We start from the raw sequence: 21,261 nt of genomic DNA, 5'->3' as shown, positions 1-21,261 counted from the left end.
TATATGGCTCAATCAGTAAGTTTTTCATTAATTATATTTATTTATTCTTCTGCACTTTTAAAATCACTCTCCAGGTTCCCTTGGCTGAAGACAACGCACTGCTACTCATGAAAGTAGCCTGACCTTAAATAAGTGGTACTTGATGGGGTAGTGGTGTAGAGGAAAATATGTCACTTCATGTAATGCCTTTGAGCAATGTTTTTTGCTACCAGTGCAGAGCTTCATGTGCCTCCTCCAGCTGGGCTCACGAGAGGGCAAAGGCAGTCAGTGCAGAATCTGGCCTTGGTCGGCCTCTGTCCATGATATTTAATTGGATGACGAGCTTCCCAAATACTGCCAAATATTGTGAGAGGAATTTTTCAATTCGTTTCAGAGGGCAGCAGTCTCTTCAGATAAGGACAGATACAATTCCAGCTTTTTATGTTGTTTCAAATGTACACAAAACCCCAGAGTTTATGAAGTGCTACTGCAAAATCCTTGAGGTTTACAGCATTAAGCTGCTAATCCTCAGCATGGGACTTTTAAGTGTGCTTCAATCATTTATTTATCTTCTAGTTTAGTTTTGGATGGTTTGATCCACAGTTCACATGAGCCTATCTCATTGCCATCGTTCATGTGAGAATTCCTTTGAAGCCAAGGTTGTTACCATGTGAGCTCCTCAGGACCTGTGATGGACATAAACAGTGAAGCCTGTGCAGTCAGATAATGCAGAGGAGGAACTAAGTCTTCTAGTTGGGTCTGTTGGTTTCTTACTGATTATATTAAAAAAAGATACATGGGGGATCACATGTACACATCCAGGAAAACTATTTTTGGACATAAGTTCCCATATATGGAGCACAATTCTCTCGTAGAAGTAAAGGCAAGATTTGCTTTAGGCGCAAGTATTACATCTGGAGCCACAGGAAGAAGAAGGCAGCTCCAGTGGTTTAGATGAGTCACTGTTCCCTCTTAATGGAAAACTATAAAATATGAAACTGCCAGAGAGTAAAATCTTTCAGGAGTTTATTAGTTTTACAGGCCTTATAAAAATTACTGGAAAATCATAAAACTTTGATAGCTGAAAACTGAAAGGGCTTCATGAGCTTAAACTCAGCCCGTTTGGATCACAGCATCACTATGCCTGTACAGCTGGGATGTGGCACATCAGCTGCAGAAATTTCCCAGACGGTCTTGCTTTTGTTTAGCTGTGCTCCAAGGTCACATGAAAGCTTGCAGCTAGAGTTTCCCTTGGAACATAATTTCATGAAAATATTTAGATCTCAGGATAGAGTTGAGGCAGCTTGCCTGGTGGTAGCTTGCCTGGTGATTTCTAAGTACTGTTGCCATAGACTGAAGTTTGCTGCTGATGAAACCACCCAGGAATATTACAAGCCTAGATACAGACGTATATGTTTGTTTACACTCTATACTCAAGAGGCTTACCAGGCACAATTGCCAATCAGGAGTACCAATTTAAGTGAGAACTTATGTCATATATCCAGATATGAAAAGGTATCGTGGAAATTATGGACTAGAGTATGAGCAGAGACAACACCCATCACCAGCAACTATCAGCTGTAGCAGTTAGCAGAGCTCATTGCCTTGGTCCAGCAAAGAGATAAATAATTATTTCACATCATTTACAGCCACCCTAAGATGATGACAATTAGGCTGTTGTTGATGCCAATGTAGTCAAAAATAGCTGGGTCACCACTGTTGTGTTGATAATCACAGACCCCTTTATCCTATAAGTTGTATAGTGATTGGGAAACACGATGTCCAAAAAGAGTATGCATATGTAAGATTTAGTTAGAGCTGGTGAAACCACAGCCAGGTAGATCCTGCTGCTTTTTTGAACCTTTTCCATTCCAGATATAAATATTCCAGGGGAAAAAAAAAAAAAAGCGGAAAGGCAAAAAAAAAAGAAAAAGAAAAAAAACCCTCACAAAAATTAAGCACAGTTCAGTCTTGTGTACCTAGCCAGAATGCATGCCAACTGCTTCAGGCAGACAAACATTCTCACTGCTGAGATACAAAGCTCCTCTGGAGTTATCTGGATAATTAATAAAATAAACTGCATGGAAAGTAAATCTGTACATGTGTAAGAAAACTGAGCAGCATCACATCTGATATCTTGTACTCCAGTATGTTTTAGAAGTTTGAAAGATTTTTATTTTAAGCAGAGCATGACTACCCTGGGGCCTCTTCTGCTAATTAGCCAGCTGCAAATGAAGTATAGCATAGCTCTCACCCAGTGGATGCAGGGATTTATCTGTCAGCCAGATGCAGAGGTCACCCAAGCAGAGGCACACTTCACAGTGACATCAAGAGTCTGGATTTGCCGCTCTCATTCTGGAAGGCAATCACACTGCAGTGACTAGAGGCAACCTACACAAACAAAATGATATTAACACAATTGGAGACCCTTATTGTGGAAATGTGAAGCCTTATTACTTTGTACCCTAGTGGTCCAGTTCCTGTTAGAAATACAAGACAATAATTTAAAATTTATTAGTAAGACAGAGTGACCCACAGCTATATTTTGTTGATCGAGGTTATAAAAGCACCTAATTTTGTCGTTCTCCTTCTGAAGCGTGTGACAAAGCGGAAGAAACTTGGCTTAGTTATGCTAAAGTTCAAAATTATTTCTCACTCAGTTTATAATGATTTTCCTAGGTTTTCCTCCACATAAAAATTACCTTTTTTTTCTAGGTTTGGAAATTTAATGCCTCATTTACCAGGTTAGGGGTAACAAGATGCACATTCACATTTGTTCTGCAAACCCAAATGGCAGAGGGACTTTTTTGTGTCCAACAAAGGTCAAAATATCTCTATTAGTAATTAAGTTTCATCAACTGGCCAAAGAATTTATTACTCCTATAATAAGCTTGTTGCTAGACTAGGTGGAAGCAATGGCCTAGGTGACACAGCTCCACTGTTATTTGTTGCATGGTAGCATAAAAAGCAGACATGAATACTCATTTCTTGCTAATGCTTTCAGATTCATTATGAATGAGGAAAACAAAATTAATGGGTCTGATTTTATGGTGAATTTCCATTAGGGGATTGTGCTCTGGCTGCCAACTCATCTGGATTTCCTAGGAAATAATGGTTTAACCACAGTGTCATTGTTGTTTGTAGAAAAGAATTGATCAAGCCATGTAAAAGGTTTTGTAATAGCATTCAAAAAATGGGTAAATTCCCAGTTGCCTCCTCTTGCTTTTAGCACAATGATCTCTAACTACTTCTGCTTGATCCTAAATTGATGTGTAATTTTCAAAGATTGTGATATAGGATATATTTATGGTTTCACAGTACTAGGGGTTAGAGAAATGAGACTTTGGAAAGGAAAAACCTTTGTCAAAACACAGATTCATATGTGCTGCATGCTGTCACAAAATATAGTTGTAGTACAAGGAAGCAGTTACACACCCTCTCAAAGAGCACTGAGAATGAAAAGACAAATCAACTGCTTGTCCAGATATCTGAAATATTTTGCTGTCATGCAATCATTTCTCAGAAGTACTTTGTGTAGGACAGAGTATGGGTTACAAGGAAGGGAAAACATGGGTAACAACGAAGGAAGAACAACTTTAACCACAGAATTTGTTAACCCTGTCAGTCCAGTACAGCCCTGAAAGGACTTCAGGAGGTCACTTGCTGGTTGACAGTCAGATTCTCAAAATGTTTGTGTAACCCCTGCTAAGATTCCTTCTATTACAGCAATGTCACACCATTCCCATGCCACTTAGTCCTTTAGTATCCTAAGAAGGTTTATTTCTTAATAGCTTACCTGAACATTGCTGCATTTTGAGCCCATTATTTCTTGCCCTAGCTTATCAGGTCATGGAGAAGAAACTCTTTCTTTCTGATATGGATCTACAATCCAAGAACTAATAGAGGCCTGTACAAGACACCTCTACATAGTCTGATAGGGTGTGAAGGCTGAGAAAGATTCCAATACAGTCAGCTCCTGCAGTATTAAAAGATGCCCTGCATGCTTTGTAATAATTGTAACAGTCAGAGCTGGGCCATATGCTAAGCATAAAGGCAAAGTAATTTAAAAAGTACTTAAGGACAGACATGCATAATAAGCAGTAGGAAGAACAGCAAACACACAGGGAAGGGACTGGTCAATGTATGCAAAAAGTAAAGGTGACTCAGTGTCGTTGGATTTAGTGTTGACAATATAAATCACCAGTATATTATAGTGCTTTTGACTTTTTGCATAATTAATTCAATAACCTGAGCAATTAACCCAGTCTTGATTAGTGTCTGAGTGAATGATAGGCGATAGATAGGTGATCAAGACAGACAAACAGTCAAAATTAATATGGTTTAGTGTGTGGTTTAGACTGTGGAAGGTGATAAACTGAACAGAAATCCTTTGTCAACGGCAGCCAACAGGGAAGGATGTTCTGGTTTTGGCAGGGGATAGAGTTCATTTATTTCGTAGCAGCTGGTGTGGACTATGTTTTGGCTTTTTGCTGCAAACAGGGCTCATAAAACAGAGATGTTTTCACTACTGCTGAGCAGTGCTTATACAGTGTCAAGGTCTTTTCTGCCTCTCACACCAACCCACCAGCAAGGGAGCTGGGCAAGCACCAGCTGGGAGGGGACACAACTGGGGCAGCTGATTCCAACTCACCCAAGGGATATTCCATACCTTGTGGTGGTGTGCTCAGCACATAGAGCTGGGTGAGGGAGAAGAAGGGAGGGAGGCATATTCAGAGTAATGGAGTTTGCCTTCCAAATAACCCTTACATCTGATGGAGCCCTGCTTTCCTGGAGGTGCCTGAACACCTGCCTGACCACGGCAAGTGGTGAAGGAATTCCTTGCTTTGCTTTCCTTGTGTGCACAGCTTTTGCTTTAGCTATTTAACAGACTTTATCTCAACCCAGGAGTTTCCTCACTTTTACAATTATGATTCTCTTCCCCATTGCAGCCGGATGGAGGGTGGGGGTGGGAGAAGGGGCTGTGTGATGCTCAGTTGCTGGATGAGGTTAAACCATGGCAGAGGCTCTCCAATACTTGCCTTCCTGCTTTGAGAATATGAAGTATATATTCTCCACAGAGAGTGAAAAGTCTTGCCTTATCTCTCTTTGCCATTTCTTGTGAAGGCCTGTCTCTATAGATAGCATATATCCACACTGGAGACAGACAGAATGCAGTGAGCCCTCCTAGCACTGAAAGAAAAGCCTTGCCTCAGCTCACCCCATCGCACTAAGGCTTTTCTGTCTGTACAAGAATAATTACAGAGGGAGAGCTTTCACCTCACCTCACCTTGTGAGGCCTTTTCTCTTGTGCAATACACATTACCTCTCTGTGTGTTCCAGGGTACATTTATACCAAAAATAGCATATATGATCTATACAGACAAAAATGTCTCAGGCAAAATAAGGACAGGTGTATGTATTGCATATGTACATGTCTGTGCCCTGAGGCAGGGACATGGAGCAGCCTCACAGAATCAGTGAGATTGAAAGGGACCAGAGTGGCTCATGTGGTCCAACCTCCCTGCTCAAGCAGGGTCAGCCCAGATCACATGGCAGAGGATTGCGTCCAGATGCTTCTTGAGCATCTCAAGACAGTCAAGTGAGAGAGAACCCCACAACCTCTCTGAGCAATCTGCTCCAGTGCACAGTCACTATAAAGTTCTTCCTCATGTTCAGGTGGAACTTCCGTGCATCAGTTTCAGCCCGTTGCCTTGTGTCCTATTGTTTGGCATCACGGAGAAGAGCCTGGCTCCATCCTCTTGGCACCCCCACTTTAGGTATTTATACACTATAGAGATGTATATTTAGATATGTATTGACAAAATCCTCCCTCAGTTGTCTCTCTTCCAGGTTTAACAAGCCTAGCTTTCCTCAGCCATTCCTGGCAAGTGATGCTCCAGCCCCTCATCATCTTTGTTGGCCTCCACTCCCGGAGCTCTATGCCTCTCTTGTGCTGAGGAGCCCAGAACCGAACACCACACGCCAGATGAGGCCGAGCAGAGGGGCAGGATCACATCCCTCCAGCCTCTCCTCACCCTGCCTCGGCCTGCCCACGGAGTCACACATAAGGCATAGAGCCCCGCCACACACAGCCTGAGCGGCCCGGGCGGTTTGTCCCCGCCACACGGGCCGTTCCCGCTGGGACCGGGTGAGACGAATCCCTCGCGGGACGCGAGGCCCGGCTGTGCTGCCCGGCCCGTCCCTCCCTGCTCAGCCTGCCCTCCCTGCTCAGCCCACCCTCCCGGCCGGGGCGCGGCCTCACGGCGGAGCGGCCGCCGGGGGGCGCTGTAGGCGGCGGCGCTCGGGGCCGCGACGGCGCGCGCGGCGCTCGGGCCCTCCCGCGGTTCCCGGCCTCTCTCGGCCCCGGCTGCGGATCGGGGCGGCGGAGGAGGAGGCGGAGGAGGAAGGAGAGGAGCAGGCGGGAGCGGGGCGCAGTGAAGAAGCGCTGCGAGGAGCCATGTCCGCGCCCGCCGGGCTGCCGCCGCGGCCCGCAGCCGCCGCCGCCGCGTTTTCCCCGGGCGGGCCCGGCAGCTCCCTGGAGGCCGCGGCCCCTGCGAGCGGCGCGCCGCGCTGCCAGAACGGTGAGGGAGCTGCGCGGGGCCCGGGCGGGCGGGGAGAGGCCCGCGGGGTCCCCGGGACGAGCCGCGGCGCTCCCGCGGGGGTGAGGCCCCCGTGGGTGCCGGGGCCTGCGCGCTGTTCCTGCCTCCCGGGGGCGGGCGCGGGCCCGAGGATCCGGCACGCAGCGGAGCCTTCGCTGAAAGGCAGCGGGACCCGCGGAGCTGCTTGGGGAAGGTGCGGGCCCCGCGGCTGCGTACGGAGAGAACTTGAGAAGGGGCAGCCTCTCCCGCTTCCTGAAGGGGCGAGGGAGGGAGGGGGGATCCGCACCTTTATCTCCTGGCGGGTTTGGATCTGCCCGGTGTTGTGGCGCCTGTTTGTGGCGTTTCAGGAAAGCTCCGGAGGCCGAGGCACCTCCAGGCCTCGATGCTGGCTGGTGCGTGAGAATGGGCAGAAAATCGCGTATTAGGGGAGAGTAGTCACTTTGTAGGCTATGTATGAACTTAAAAGTAGTGGGTGGGTAAGGCGTTCACACAACTGGATCTTGGGATTTGAGCTGAACAGGGAACATCAGACCAGTGAAATGTGGGTCACTGAAAAACAAAGGCAGAATAGTTTGAAGTCACAAAATATTGACGCCCATTTCAGGCAGAGAGGTAGTGAGACTGACTGTAGTATGAATGAAAGTAAGGAGTGTACACTTCCGCATTTTTAAATTGGTGCGCTATAAAATCAGTTCTTTATTGACACACCACGTTAACTCTTCAAAATCCCTATATAATAATTTTATTTGTGCAATATTGGTTTGGTATCTAAATTTGGCCTCTTATTTGCATGGAGTTCTAGCTCATACTGTTAAATCTTTTGTAGTCATGCTATTTTCTGCACAGGTGTGTTTTCTGTGCAGGGTAGAATTTTTTACGTGAGAATTGTGAGCTTTTCTCGTGTCCGAAGGGGTAGTTCAGTGCTAAGCACTTAAATGCCTATACAGTACATGTTGAGGCAGTCACTGAAGAAAATAAAGGTAATTAAATGCTAGGTTTTAAGGAGATACTGATGCCTCATTTGTATCCAAACTGGTATTGTGATGCTGGGGTTGTAAAAATTGTTCAGAAAATGCCATTTTACGTGGCTTTTAGTAAAAAAAACATGCCATTATCAGGATACAGCTGCTACAGCATGAGTAACCTGGAAGTGTTTTGCAGAAACAAATAGAAGCTGTCATCCTATCTTCTCTTTATGTTCTTAGTTTAATAATTTTAAAGAGCCATCGTTACTATTTGTTGTTTTAATTAATTAACTCCATGTTGCTGCTAATATTGGTAGAAACAGCTTGTGTAAAACCAGGGCATAGACCAGTTATTTTCTGCAAGACTCTCTTTAATTCTGAGAAATGTATACACTGTTCAATAACAGCCTTAAATGTTTATTGCATAAGTTTGGTTTTTGTGTTCCTTTAGATGTCTTTGATGACTTTAGTCAATAACCCTGAATTTTTCGTTTTGTGACATCTAGAAATGGCATTCCAAAAATTTTTGATTGATCTATCTGTTGTCTGAGTACTAATCTCCTGAAGTTACAACACAGGATTTGAGGTTTTGGGGTTTTTTTGATGGAAATAGAGGGGAATAGCAATAGAAAAATACCAGTGGAAAGTTCTGTACTGTGTAATAGAAACTAAATTTCATGAACCGGATTGTCACTGCTTTTGAAATTTAATTTTATGTCATTGGAGTCGAGTTTAAGTGTAAGATCCTGATGTGACTTGAGCTGTTTCTATATTGGCTGAAAGAAGACACTGGTGTATGTCTTCCTTTAGAGTCCTCTGGGTTTTAATTTGGCGAGATGTGAATTTTTAAGGTAAAACTATGTAGTTGCTGCCATCTAATGAAAGAGAGTGCTTTTTGCAGAAAGCAAGCAGCCTGTTGTACATAGAATGATATTTAAAAGGATGTTCAGGTTTGTTATTAGTGAATTTTGCCTGGTTCAATGACCAAGTCCATTTGAGATCCTTGGAGACTTCAGTTTTTGTTAAATTTAAGCGTGATTGTTTTGTTGAGTTTTGAAAATTAACTTCTTCTGTGTATGGTATTTTTTTCTTCCTCCTTTCTTACAAGTTTGGGAAGCTTTTTTTTTAGTCTTAAAGTGGCTTTGTATCTAAGTGGAAAATGACCTATTTCCTAATTGCAGCATAACAAAATGGTTCTTGTTAAATCAGTACTCAGGATGATTTCTTCAGTAGTGATGGGGGACTTCAGCTCTAACAATTTAATGTATTGAAGTGAAGCACTGAGAGGATAATTGTTTTATATTCCCATGACTCTTTAGAAGAGTTTTGTCTGGTGCTGTCTGCAGCTGGTTTGTGAGGCTGCCATTGGTATTTCTGCTGGCATTTGGAAGCAAAATTTTCACTATTGTCTTGTTTAGTCTTGTTTTTCATGCCTCCTCAGACTGGGGATAGCTTTGGTCAATTTAACAAAGAGAGCAGAGATGTGAAAGATGGGAAATCTCTGAATATTTGGTGACAATGGGAAGCTGTGTGAATCCTCCTGAAGGAGGAGACAGCAGTTCTGTGGCTGAGCTGCAGTGAGGGTTCAGCATTGCTTGATCTGCTGGTTTGTTTGCCAGCAGTAAACAAGGGGCAGTGGTGCTGCCCCTGCCCATGGGGGAAAGGACGTGTGAGGAGGCTGTGGGAGTCTGCTCTGGAGGTGGGTAAAGGGGTGTTAGAAGTTTTGGAAAGCTCACAGGTGGATTTGGATAGAAAGGCAGTGTGGTGCTGTAGCATCCATAGATTCCATGTAGGTAGGGTATATGGCAGATGGCTGAATTATACTGCTGAGGGAATGTGTGGCCATAAAAACCAAACATGACATTAGCAAGCAAAACTTTACTAATTCACATGGTGGTATAGCCATAGCACTGCTTCTTTTATTTTTTTGTAGGAGTTTGGAGTTTTTTTGCATTGTGGCTCTCCCCTCCATTAAAAAAAAGAGGATTTTTTGGGGTTCACCTGTTAATGTCTGTGTAGTTACACATTGTAACTTTATATAATTGCATGCTTTATATAATAAGTATTAATTTGTTCGTAGAAGGAGAGGTGCACTGCTTTTGTTACAGAGATGATGTTTTAAGAGATAACCTCAGCTGCACACAGCAGGTGTTTCAGCTCCTTTATGGAATTTTTTGAGGTATTTTTTCAGGTGTTTTGGAAAGGTGGAATACCTGAGACATTGGGACTGATTGTGCAATTAACCAGATTTTGAAATGACACTGAAGACGTATTTTGATTTCCAGTGTTGAAAACTGTCAGATTATGTAGTCACCATTCGTAGCTTCAGCTACTAATTGCAATATAAAAATTACTTTCCACTCACATTCTTTGTAATAAAATGGACAAAAAACTCACTTCAGATAGTGAGAATAATCTTTCATCTATAATTGTAAAACTTGCTTTCAAAGGACCTGCAGCTTGAAATCAATATAATTTTTCAAATGTTGTCTGTCTTAGTGAGGTTTTCATGTGTGTTTGTAAATGTTTCTGCTTAAAAAATGTGAATAAAAAGAACTCTGCATTCTATCATGTAGAGACTGATATCTTGTATTGGTAATTTAATCTCAGTTTATGGTGTGTATTTTGAAACAAGAGCTAGATACTAGAAGACTGCAGTAGATTATTTGATATGCAGCATTTCATTTAGGAGGCAGGTGCTCCTAAACCAGTTTCTAAGTTACATCTGCTCAGTTAGTTAAATCTGCATATATCAGTAGAATAGATGCACATTTTATTTTCAAATAAAATATCTTTTCTTGCCACATTAGGTGGCATAGCTGCTTAAAGCCATAAACCTTGACACATATAAATTATTGCTGTATCTTTGGGTTTGCTTTTTCAGACTTTAAAAAGCAGGTCAAAAGTCTGGCAAAGTTCATGTAGCTGTTAATGGCTTGCTAACCCAAAATCATTTTCCTTTAAAGGAGAAAATGCTATGCAGCTCTGTACAGCAGCTCCCACTTTTTCAAGAAGTAGGTGAATCAGAAGCATAGCTCATACATGCTCTCTTCAAAACTTGAGATAATTTTTTTTAAGCTCTTTATGCTTTTCCCCCAAGTGCCTGTCTGTCTTTTCATCCAGCAGTCCAAGTTACTGTTCTGCAATTTTTTAGCTTCTTTCTCTTCTGCTCAACTTCCTTTCAGTTATGAAAGGGCATTTTTAATTTTACCAGAAAGCAATTTTGGGCAGTATGTTCCTTGCTTTTAGGGGTCTGTTAACAAATTCATTATTAAAATTGCCTTGCAAGTTAATCATAGGACATCTAGAGGTTGCTTGGAGAACAGTGATTTTTCAGAATTTCAAGACAAGAGAAGTAATGCTTAAGTTTTGTAATAATTGTAAATATTAGCAGGGGAATCAACTATTCATTATTACCTCAGCTGCCATTTAATTTGTGAGTGGGCCAGTGCTGTGTTTATGTTTTTATTGGCCAGGGAGTGGGAAATAACACTGTAGTCATTCTGTGTGATGTAAGCTATAGGGTGTGGGATTTCTAAGAAAACAAGTTATCCACTCAAAAGCATCTGTAGTTCACTAAAAACAAAAACAGGGTTAAGGAATGGGACATGAGGAAGAACTTTGAGATTTCCCATTGAGCAGTTGGCTGAGACAATCCCTTTGGACATAGTTAACATTTGGTCTCTAGCAGGCAAGTACTTGTTTGACCCTTGCTGGGCCAGTATATAATTAACCTCTAATGTTGCACAGCCAATGGCAGTGGTACCAGAGGTCAGTTTCTCTGATACCAACATCTCTTACACCTGATGTGAGTATCAGACAGTAAATAAAAATGATGTACCTTGTCAAATACTCTGTAGTTTCATTTAAAAAAAATCAGTTTTTCTGAAAGCATAATACATAAGGACATAGAAGACAAATATAACTGTCCTGCAACTCTTTATCTTGGTCACTGTATCGAAGACTTGTAAAGAAGAGTACTTATATTGTTACGTATGGACATACTGATTTCACTGCAGCTTTTCAGTTTCCAGATTCAGGTGGTTCAAACACTTACAAATACCAGTTTGGTGCTTATGGTTGCTCACTATTTTTTTAAGTATTAACCTCCTATAAACTTTTAAAATATTCAAAATACAAACAAGAGGCAAACAATCTTGGCATGGAAACCTTTTTCAAGAATGGAAGCAGTCCGTTTTTCTGCTTCTTCTTTGTGTATTTGCAAATTCCGTCAAATAGTGTTTATATGCATTATACTTGGTTTATTCTCTCTCTGTTGATGAGAATCAAACTCAAAAATAGAAAAGAAGAAAGCAGTTGTTTGTTAGTTCAAATTCAGAGTCCATTGGCACTTCTAGCAGATGCCCCTTTAATTAATACATGTGATGTTTTCTCTTCATTTCAGGTCCTATGCAGAGTCAGATGCAGTTCCCCTCTGGCTATGGCTCACATCTTCCAAACTACAGTGCGCCTTCAGGACACTATTCCCAAGTGCCCAATAAAGCTGCTGCTTCACATCTGGAGAATCAGTACAGAGCCAGTTACTACCCTGGTTACTATTCAGCACCAGCACAAAATGTTATGACATCTGTGGGTAGCAACGTGTTGAATGCACAGGAGTCACATCAGTTGTACAACAACGCTCCTCCCCATTCAGGGGTCTCCAGTGACAGACCTGTTCAAGGAGCAGTATCATCTGCATCCTACTTGCATGTGAGTGCTCAGCAGTCATATTCAGCATTTGATAATCACTACAGCACTTCTGTCAGCTCTTCAGTTGCATCTCAGGGATTTCCCCTTAATTCTGATCACTACGCTATGCCCGTGGTTTCTGGTGCCATGTATCCTAATGTTTCCTATCCTCCCGTGGCTGCTGGAGGTGTGTATGGGCAGACATTTACCTCTCAGAGTCTACCTGCTGTTGGACAGTTCAAAGAGACAAATGCATTTTCTAGCCAGAGTACATCAGTACCTCATTCCCTTCAACAGCACGTTCCCGTGGGATACAATACAACATTATCAACTGTTTCATCTGCTCAGGCTGTGCAAGACAACCTCAGCAGGAATCTCACTGGATCGGTTCCTAAAGTAAACAACCAAATAAATACAGGTATGGTGTTACTTGAAAGATTGTGAACCGCCAGATTTGTCTGCGAAACATAAGTAATCATGTGCTCTTGTTGGCTTGTTTGTGTTCACTGTGTGGAATTCTCTAATGTAATTTTGAGTTCTGTCACTCATTCTTGTAGCTTTTCTAATTTGGTTACCACATTCCTCACAATAGCTGCTATTTGGTTCTATTGAGAAATACAGAAAAATTCACTATTTAGGGGATGGTTGTACACACATTTATTTGTGTGGTTTTCATGTGAGTGGCCTCAGAAGGGAGCTTTTTCATGCAGTTCTGAAGGAATATGTAATTTCTGAAATATGTCTGTTATTCACAATGATACTTTTTTCTTTTCTGGCTGGAGAATTTCTCTAAGTCATGGTTGTTGTTTCTTTAAATTTTGCCTTAGTGACCCTGTGAGAGACTGAAATGTTAGTGGTAATGACTCAAAACAATCAGCCATTTGTGGAGGCAGCAGGGTGCTTTGCTGAGGCCAGGTTTGCACACTTTTCCCCGGGAGTAGGAGGAGAGTTTATGGGGGTGTGGTGTGTGATGGGAAATCAATCCACACCAGACAGTGAACACCCACTGCCAGATGCTACAGGCTGGATCTTGAGTCAGGTAAGAAGCAGGCCCTGTGGAGGCAGGCTGGTACTTTTTATCATGCCAATTGGCCTTCCTTGCACAACTGTCACACGTAAGCCTGAGCATGTTCATCCCTTCTGATGGGGCATAACTGACCCAAGTGCGCTGACATGAGAGGCAGCTTTGTGCATTAAAAGAGGTCAAAACCATCCAAGTCCCCCGAAATGCTCCCAGACTCAATTTCCAAAGGAGTGGGCATGATCCGCAGTGGTGCAACAGTATTGCAAAAAACAGTGTAAAACTCCCCTGCCTGCATCCAAGGGAAAGTGCTTGGAGTTCCCATGTACACCTGAACATAATTAACCCATTGAGGTCTGTTGTGTGGGTCCCCTACCACCAAGAAGACCAGAAGAAGAGGACTAACTGTCTGGATCTCCAGATTTCTATTTATCCAACACATATAATTTGTACTTATTGCTTTTCCATGCTAAGCATAGGTGGCCTGCCCACCTCAGTGAAAATGAGTAGAACTTAGTCCCATTTGGATGGTATGAGACATCTCATGTTGAGTCCATTGTCATCCCCATGTGCTGTCCACACCTGGTGTCAGCTGGCTTGTGGCTGCCCAGCACCACTGGTATTCACTGAAGCTTTATTGGTGCTAAGGCGATACAACTGCACATGCTTTACACACAGACACACAGACACACACTATCTGCAGATGTGCAGAGTGCTCTGAGGCCAGGGCCTGGGCTGTCTTCTCCTGCCTTGACTTGGAGTGACCCAGGTCTCTCAGAAGTTTCTGTGATACCATTTCCCCTGCACTCTGCAGAGAACACTCACAAATATGATGTCTGCCACAGCTGTGAGTTCCTAGATGTGTTTGTGATGATGTTGGTATTTGTTCACTTTTTCTACTGTGGCCTCTTCTAAGGATGTGTCAGTACACTTGCATTACACAGTCACATCCACCTTGAATGCTTGAATTTCCTTCACAAAAATTAAGTCTGGTTTGTATAACTCATTGCTGTCATCTCTTGTATGTGGTTCCTGAAATACTGTCCAATCTTGCTTTTTTGCTTTCTTTGATAATATTTCACATATGTAATTGTGCCTTTCAATTCTTGTATCCTGCACAACTGGGCATTTCCCAATGATGTGGGAGCATGTTTCATTCTCAGCCTGGCAGTGCCTGCAGGATTTGAGGTATTTTTCTTGTCTACGTGTTGTCTCTTGATGGATCTTAATCTGTCACTTTTCACTCCCTTTCTCTTATCTCTTTCTATTTTATTCTCTCTCTCTCTCTCTCTCTCTTCACATTTACTGTTAGATAAAATTCATATTGTTGACTTTGGCATATGGACTTGTTTGCACCATAATTCAGGAAGAGGTATCTCTGTAATAATTGTAATAATTGGATCTTAATAAACACGTGCATTTTCCCACAAAGTTCAGGAAACGCGTGGAACCCTACATGGATTCCAAGTCAGTTGGGGCTTTTTCATTAATATTTTTGATAAACATTTGAAAGAGGAAGTTGTAGCTGATTTTTGCAAGCAACAACTTGATGGTTTTAGTATGTATGTAGCTATAAGGTTGTGAAGGTGCCATTGAGGGCAAGTACACTCAGTCCTCCTTGGTCCTTTCAGCTTCTGTTTCATAGGAAAACTGAGTACCAGTTCATGGGGTAATACTTAGCAGGAAGCATGGAAGAGACTGGAGATGTGGGAGTACCTTCACAATGAAATATCTTGCTCTGCAGAGGAGAGAGCAATAGTCTGTGCAGGATTTGATCTGATTTTCTGTCTAAACTGGGAATTTCCTGACTTCATGCAGTTTTGACTTGTAAGCAGTGCCAAACTACAGCTTGCTTTCTCTACTAAAGACAGATGTTACATAACTGTAGGTTTCCTTTTTAATGCTAGATACTTCAGATTATAGTGTAAAGTTGAATCTGTGTTTGGAGTCCTAGTATCTGAGATTTTCTTAAACCAAGGACTTAAGAAAGAACATGGGTTTGGTAAAGCTTTTTTTTTTGGGAAAAGCAGTTAAGCTTAAATGAAGCTCATTCAATCCACAGTTTGAATTTAGTTTCAATATTAGTTTCCTCCCCCCTCCCAAGACTAGGATGTAGAGTGTCGTTTAATATTAGTAGATTAGAATTTTGTACTGATGAATGCTCTGTGTAATTTTCTCCAGTATTTTCAAACCATGAAACAAAATATCATTTAAAAAAAGAAATATAGGGAGCACTTTGAAAAGCTCCTGAAGTTACCAGCATTTCATGGTTGTGCATAAAAATGGATTCTTTCAAGGACTGGCCAAAACGTTGACTCTGTTCAGTGCAGAATGTGCAGCTGGACTTGACAGAATGCAGGTGTCTTTCCAGAATAGCACAATATGAAGTAGGCATATGAAAACAACTTTTTCTTTTTTTTCAAACTGTTACTGTTTTATTTACAGAAGTTTTTAATTCCGATGCTTGTTAATTTTCTTTCCTGTAGAGGTGTCTTGAAGTGATTTGTTCATAGCAATTGTTTTGCAATGAGCAGCTGTTTTAAAGGTGGAACAGTGGAGCTGACCAGACAGTGAAGAGAAATATGAGCAATAATTTTTATTTTTGAACCATTCAATGCTGCCCTTAAGGGGGTGATTGAGTTAGTATATGGCCTCAATAAAAACTAGTAATATTACACTCGGATTTCAAAGAACTAATGATAGATTTGGCTGTCATAATGCTGTGTCATGGATACTCACTTTGCAGTTATGAAAATAAACACTGATCCACTGTTTCAGTTGTACTTGGGTAATGCTGCAGTCCTTGGTTGGTTTGCTGGACTGTAGGCCTCAATAGTTACACCACATGCAGGCTCTTTCTGGGCTTGTAAAGCTGCTGATAGAAGCATGCCCTCTGCTTCATTGCATAGTGCACAGGTTTCTGGAAGTGATTTATCTGCAAAATATTTTTTTTGTCTTTCCCCTGAATTCTGGTTCAACCTCGGTATTTCCTGACTAAGAAAAGCAGATAAACATAACAGCTGATAGCAAGGCTGAAGGAGGAACTGGACAATTTTAGTACTAAACCTTAAACACAATTTAAACCATTTTTGGTGTCTTGGGCTAAACAAATTGCCTCCAATGATATCTGATTTCTTTTAATCTAGAATTCAACATCTTAGCTAAAATATATTAAAAATCCAATTGCTACAACACCCCAATAGTAAAATAATTACATAAATAATTACAAATAAATGCATAATAATTAAATTGTAAAGTAATTATAGTAATCGTTTGATCCTGGCATAACTGGTTTGGTTTTGAGATGCTGAGATGCTTTCTAAATTTCCCAGTGCAGTCTTACTGTTCTCAGATGGAGTCATTTTATAGATAATATTCTATTTGTTTTCAGCCTTTAAGAAAAGGAGTTGGATTTTGAAAATTATTTGCCAATTCCTGTACATCCTTGGAAAGTGTCTGAACGCAATAGAAAAGGAGCGTAAGGAAATAATGAATGATCTGTTGGAAGGAAACTTTCTGAGTATTTCATCCTCCCTGCTTTCTTCGGGAAGAAGCAATGATGGGAAACAGTTGCCATCTGTTCTATGCATAGTTTTTTGCTAAACTACTTGAAAAAAGAAAGATTTACTGAAATTCATAAGTGTGCTTTCTATGACTGTTTGTGTAAAGAAACTTAGATACAGTATCCTCCTCTTTGTCAGGGTGCCAATAAGAGTTTGCCGTCATTGCCCCTGTGCTGTGAGAGATGCCCTTACAATCTTTAAATTATAAATAAGCAAATTGCAGACAGTCAGATAAGATGCTGCAGTTTTAGCGTATTTTTCCAAAGCAGTTTTGTACAGTCAGCACTGAAAGCTCTCTGTGATGAAGATGAATCCTTTATGTAAAATGATGTGTTGATAAAATCTGTGTGTCCAAACAGGACTTACTCAGGAAACTTAGGCTGGTGAGAGTTTTTCAGAAGTTGTTTGATTACTGAATTGTTTTTTACTTGAATCAAAAAAGTTGTCACCACTGGACTTGAATTGGTTTCTTTAAACATCCAGTTTTATGTATAGCCTTGAAAAGCCTTCAGCATGTTGAATTTACTAAGATCAAATCTCTTCTGTATGTTAAGTACTAAGGACATGGAACTGCAACAAAGTATCAAAGTATTTTCATAAGACTTCAACAGCCCCTTTCTGAAATAGCTGAAGTATTTTCAGCAAGTATGCTAAGATTTCACTAGAAGAAACCAGATTTGTTTTAAGAGGATTTTTTTTTTTTTTTTTGCTGGTAGTTGACTGCTCTTGGTGAATAATAGCCAGTGAGAATAATTTTTTTGCTTTAGGAAGTATAAATAAAGTAGAATATAAATATCTCTAATTCAAGATTTTTCTCCTTGGAGGTTTAAACTAGTTTAACCCTGCAAAATCACCCTCTTCTATCTTTAAAATCTGTACTTCAGCAGAACAGTCTTGGTAAAAATCTGTTCAGGAGTGTTATGCTATGTAAATTCCATACTTTGTATTATTTCGGTTTTTTGTCTTTCTAGGTCAGTAGCTTTCTTAAATGTTTTTCCAGTTTATTTCAGCTTAAATCGTAGCACTCTGATTATTCTTGGTGCTTTTCAAGTTAGCGTGGATGTCAGCCAGATGCCTGAATTTTACTGGATTCCTCTGTGAGGAGAGGGAGCTGGAGAGCTCCTGTGGGTGTATGGCATGGGCTTCTTTGCATCCTGCTATGGACAGTCTGCTTGAGCAGGAGACACTCTAATTTCATTATCTCACGCACATACTTCCCCTTATGTCAGATCAGGATGTAAAGTCCTTGCTGCCCCAGTTCCTAGGAATGTAGGCTATAATCCTGTAAATCTGCTAATATAGGTGTGCTTGAAAAAAGGGAGGGACTGCAGCCAGTACTGAAAGTCAGGGCAAAGGATGATGTTGGAAAACAGGCTGCAGGGAGGTGGTGCCTCTCTCCTTAGAAATTGTGTTATGTTGGGTGCAGGGGGTTTTGGGGTTTTGAGGGCAGGAAATTAAGACCACAGATGAAGCAACTCAAGAAAGATAATTCTCGCATGTCCTCTGAAATTTTGAGGAACTGTGGTGATACTTTTAAACTATGACCTCTAGGTCTCCAGTTAGACACTAAATTACAACTTTGTGATGATGTATAGGGAAAAATGATTAATTACAATGCTAATTTGCCCAATTCTGCAGATTCTTTCTGTAACATGCCTTTTAGCTGTAGATCATTATGCTTGAATATTGTTAGTGCATGAGTTGTTCATGGTTGAGAGGCATGAAGGAAAATCTTCAGTACACACTGAAGGTGAGGAAATGTGGTTTTAAATGTTAATTTTGTTCAAGTGATTCCTTTGGTCTTGGTTGCTTACAGCATTTAAAACCTTTGTGGAGTCACCAAATAAAGTTTGGCATTTGATTTTGCAGATTGGATTTTTGTACAATGAAAAAATATGTTTTATTTTTCAGAGTTTAGAAACATTTATTTTACAATGCATTTAAAGGATTCACGTAATTTTGAAGGTAATTGGATAACCTTTGCTTGAGAATAGATATTAGTACTTGGCAGGAAGGTATTACATCTTCATCTAATCCAGGTGTAAATTGGTTTTGGCTTTGAGCACGTGACACTGACATTGCAGCATTTACCACTCTCTACAGCAGTGCTTGATGAGCACGTGGATGTGGCAGAGAACTTCCCTTGTCATCTTGCATGTCTTGCTTGAGGAAGCTGCTGTAGTAAGAACATTCCTGCTGACAGGTTCTGAAGCTCCCATGGGCAATCCGCAGGATACTGTGTAGAAACAAAGATTATAGCAAGTCCACTGCAGTAAAAAAATGCTCTGTATGTTCATTGGAAAAAGACATCAGTTCCATTTTGATAAGACTTGCAAAAAGCTGCGTGTATGCTCAACATCAGATTTTAAAATTGAAAAATATATAAAAGATAATAAGGATGTGTGCTGTAAATTTTGACTGTAAATAATAAAAACGGAAGGATCATTTTAAGCTGCCTCTTCTTTTTCACCCCCTAAAGGAAACCTCAACTTGCCCATGAAGTTCTTTGAGATATCACCTCCATTATTTAAGGAGAAGTTCAGGGACTGTATGATCTACACAGCTATATGTGCAGAAGATGCAAAGTTAATATTACCTCTGCATCCTTTAGCAAATTTGGTAACTTCAACAAGTACTCTACAAATGGAGAATTTTGCTCTTGCTTAATTTCTGTGTTTGTTTACTGAGAACTTTTGGTAAAACCATTTCCTTTCTCTTCTTTTTAACAGCTTGGTTGGTCAGGGTTTTTTTAGAAAGAATCATAATACAGATTTTCTCAATTTATAAGCAAAGAGCACCCCTTAGTTGAGAGCTAACTTAATTGAAATTATGTTGTCCTTGTCTGATTGGAATTTCAGCTGGACTATGTTACATCTCTCAGAACATTAATCTGACTTTTTTTAAGCAGATTATATCTAGTCCAGATGTCTAAAACACATCAGAAGTTTTGTGGAATACTCAGGGTTGATTGAAACAGATTGCTTGGAATATGAGTCTCATAACTGAATACCCATATTGCAAAGTGGCAGCACTGCAAGGGTGGCATACTACTGGTCTTCTACTGCACAAGATTTCCTCCCATGAAGAATGTTGAAGGATGTATTTCAGGTGGACTACATTCCACTTACCTGGGAACAGTAACTTATAAAAGCACAGCATTGTGGGGATGTTGTCAAAAAGAAGCTTCAGCTAGCTTAGTCTTGCTTGTACTGCATCATGCTTGTTTTTTTTGTTTTTTTTTTTTTTTGCTGTTGTCAGAGCAATTTGTTCATTATAATGGAGTTTTAGCACTGAAAGTATTGAATTTTTTAAAACAACCAATCTTTCCACAGATACTTGTTTGAAAGCATCTCTCTTTGAAGTACTGTATTGTTTTTTGTAGTTACTGTGGAATCAAGTGTGATTGCCTGTGCTGTGTAATTGTCTGTGCAAGTACATACAAAGGGTTCCTGCTTTCTGCTGTTGTTTTCAGGTGGCATTGATTCTTCACAGCCCGTGCCCTCAGTGAGCCAGAATGTTCCATTTACCAAGCCTGGAGTTGGAACATCTGCTGCCTCTGCTGTGATGTCGTCAGTAAGGTCACCTGCTCCAAGCCTGTCTTCAAAGCCACCATCTTCACCATCTGTTACACAGTCACCAGAGCTGGCCCTTCAGGAAGGTACTAAAAGGGAATGGGAAGTCACACTACAGGCTTTTGCTGTATTCCACATGCACACATGAATGCTGGTATTTTTACAGCTGCTTTTCTATGTTTGACTGGAGCACATCTCTGGCGTCTCATCAGGCTCCCTAAGTGGTGGTGCTTTATGTCACCTTGGTTTTAGATTCTCTTTGTGTTTGATTTCCTTTGTCCACGTGTTGTTGCCTCTGGCTTATATGTCTTGTTGGCAGTCTTACATGTCTCTTGCTCAAAAAAACCTTCTTTTAGTTCCCTTATTCTGAAAAACTGCTCACTACTTTAATTTTCTAGAGGAAGGTTTTAAAATTAGCTTGTAATTAGTCTGTATTGAAAAATGAAGTGTAAACTAGAAACCTGCTTGTTTGTGGAAACAGTGAGTTTGAGGATTAAGTTCAAACTGGTAGAATTGTTTTCTTAACTGCCTAGCTGTAAGTGCCCATGGAAAGCTGCTGCAAGAATTCTTGTGGGAAAACCTGTGTTTGTATAAGCTCCTTCCTATTCTGATGTTGGCAGCACCTTGACAAAGAATCAATTGGCTCTTGAGCCTTCTTCAGTTAAATTAAACTTTACACTGCCTTGACACTGCCTTCAGTTAAATTATACTTTACACTATTTTGACTTGCCTCTTGATTATTACATGTTTCTGTATCTAGTATTCCAAATCTAATTGACTGCATGATTTTTTTTTTTATTTTGGCCACGTTTTCTCTTAGCAATTTCAGAATTTTAAATTCTTATGGATGAAGAACTCTGCCTGAGGGGT

General features: G+C 40.9%; 1 protein-coding gene across 3 annotated transcripts in view; it reads left to right on the top strand.

Annotated features, from left to right (window-relative positions):
* Positions 1-6,244: 6,244 nt before the first annotated feature.
* Positions 6,245-21,261, top strand: part of SEC24B (SEC24 homolog B, COPII component) — a 46,285-nt gene continuing 31,268 nt past the window's right edge. Inside the window, exons 1-3 of one of the 3 annotated variants that reach the window (XM_054633965.2) lie at positions 6,245-6,560; positions 11,949-12,653; positions 20,292-20,477. In XM_054633965.2, coding sequence (XP_054489940.1) covers positions 6,437-6,560; positions 11,949-12,653; positions 20,292-20,477 — 1,015 coding nt within the window. In that variant the 5' untranslated portion in view covers positions 6,245-6,436. Of the gene's footprint in view, positions 6,561-6,658; positions 6,772-11,948; positions 12,654-20,291; positions 20,478-21,261 lie in introns of those variants that run through there. The other 2 variants (XM_054633964.2, XM_077177162.1) reach the window with 2 other exon arrangements.

Source organism: Agelaius phoeniceus, chromosome 4, assembly GCF_051311805.1.
Source record: "Agelaius phoeniceus isolate bAgePho1 chromosome 4, bAgePho1.hap1, whole genome shotgun sequence".
NCBI lineage: Eukaryota > Metazoa > Chordata > Aves > Passeriformes > Icteridae > Agelaius > Agelaius phoeniceus.
Note: the sequence above shows the minus strand (reverse complement) of the source record. Positions and strands in the feature narration are given on the sequence as shown.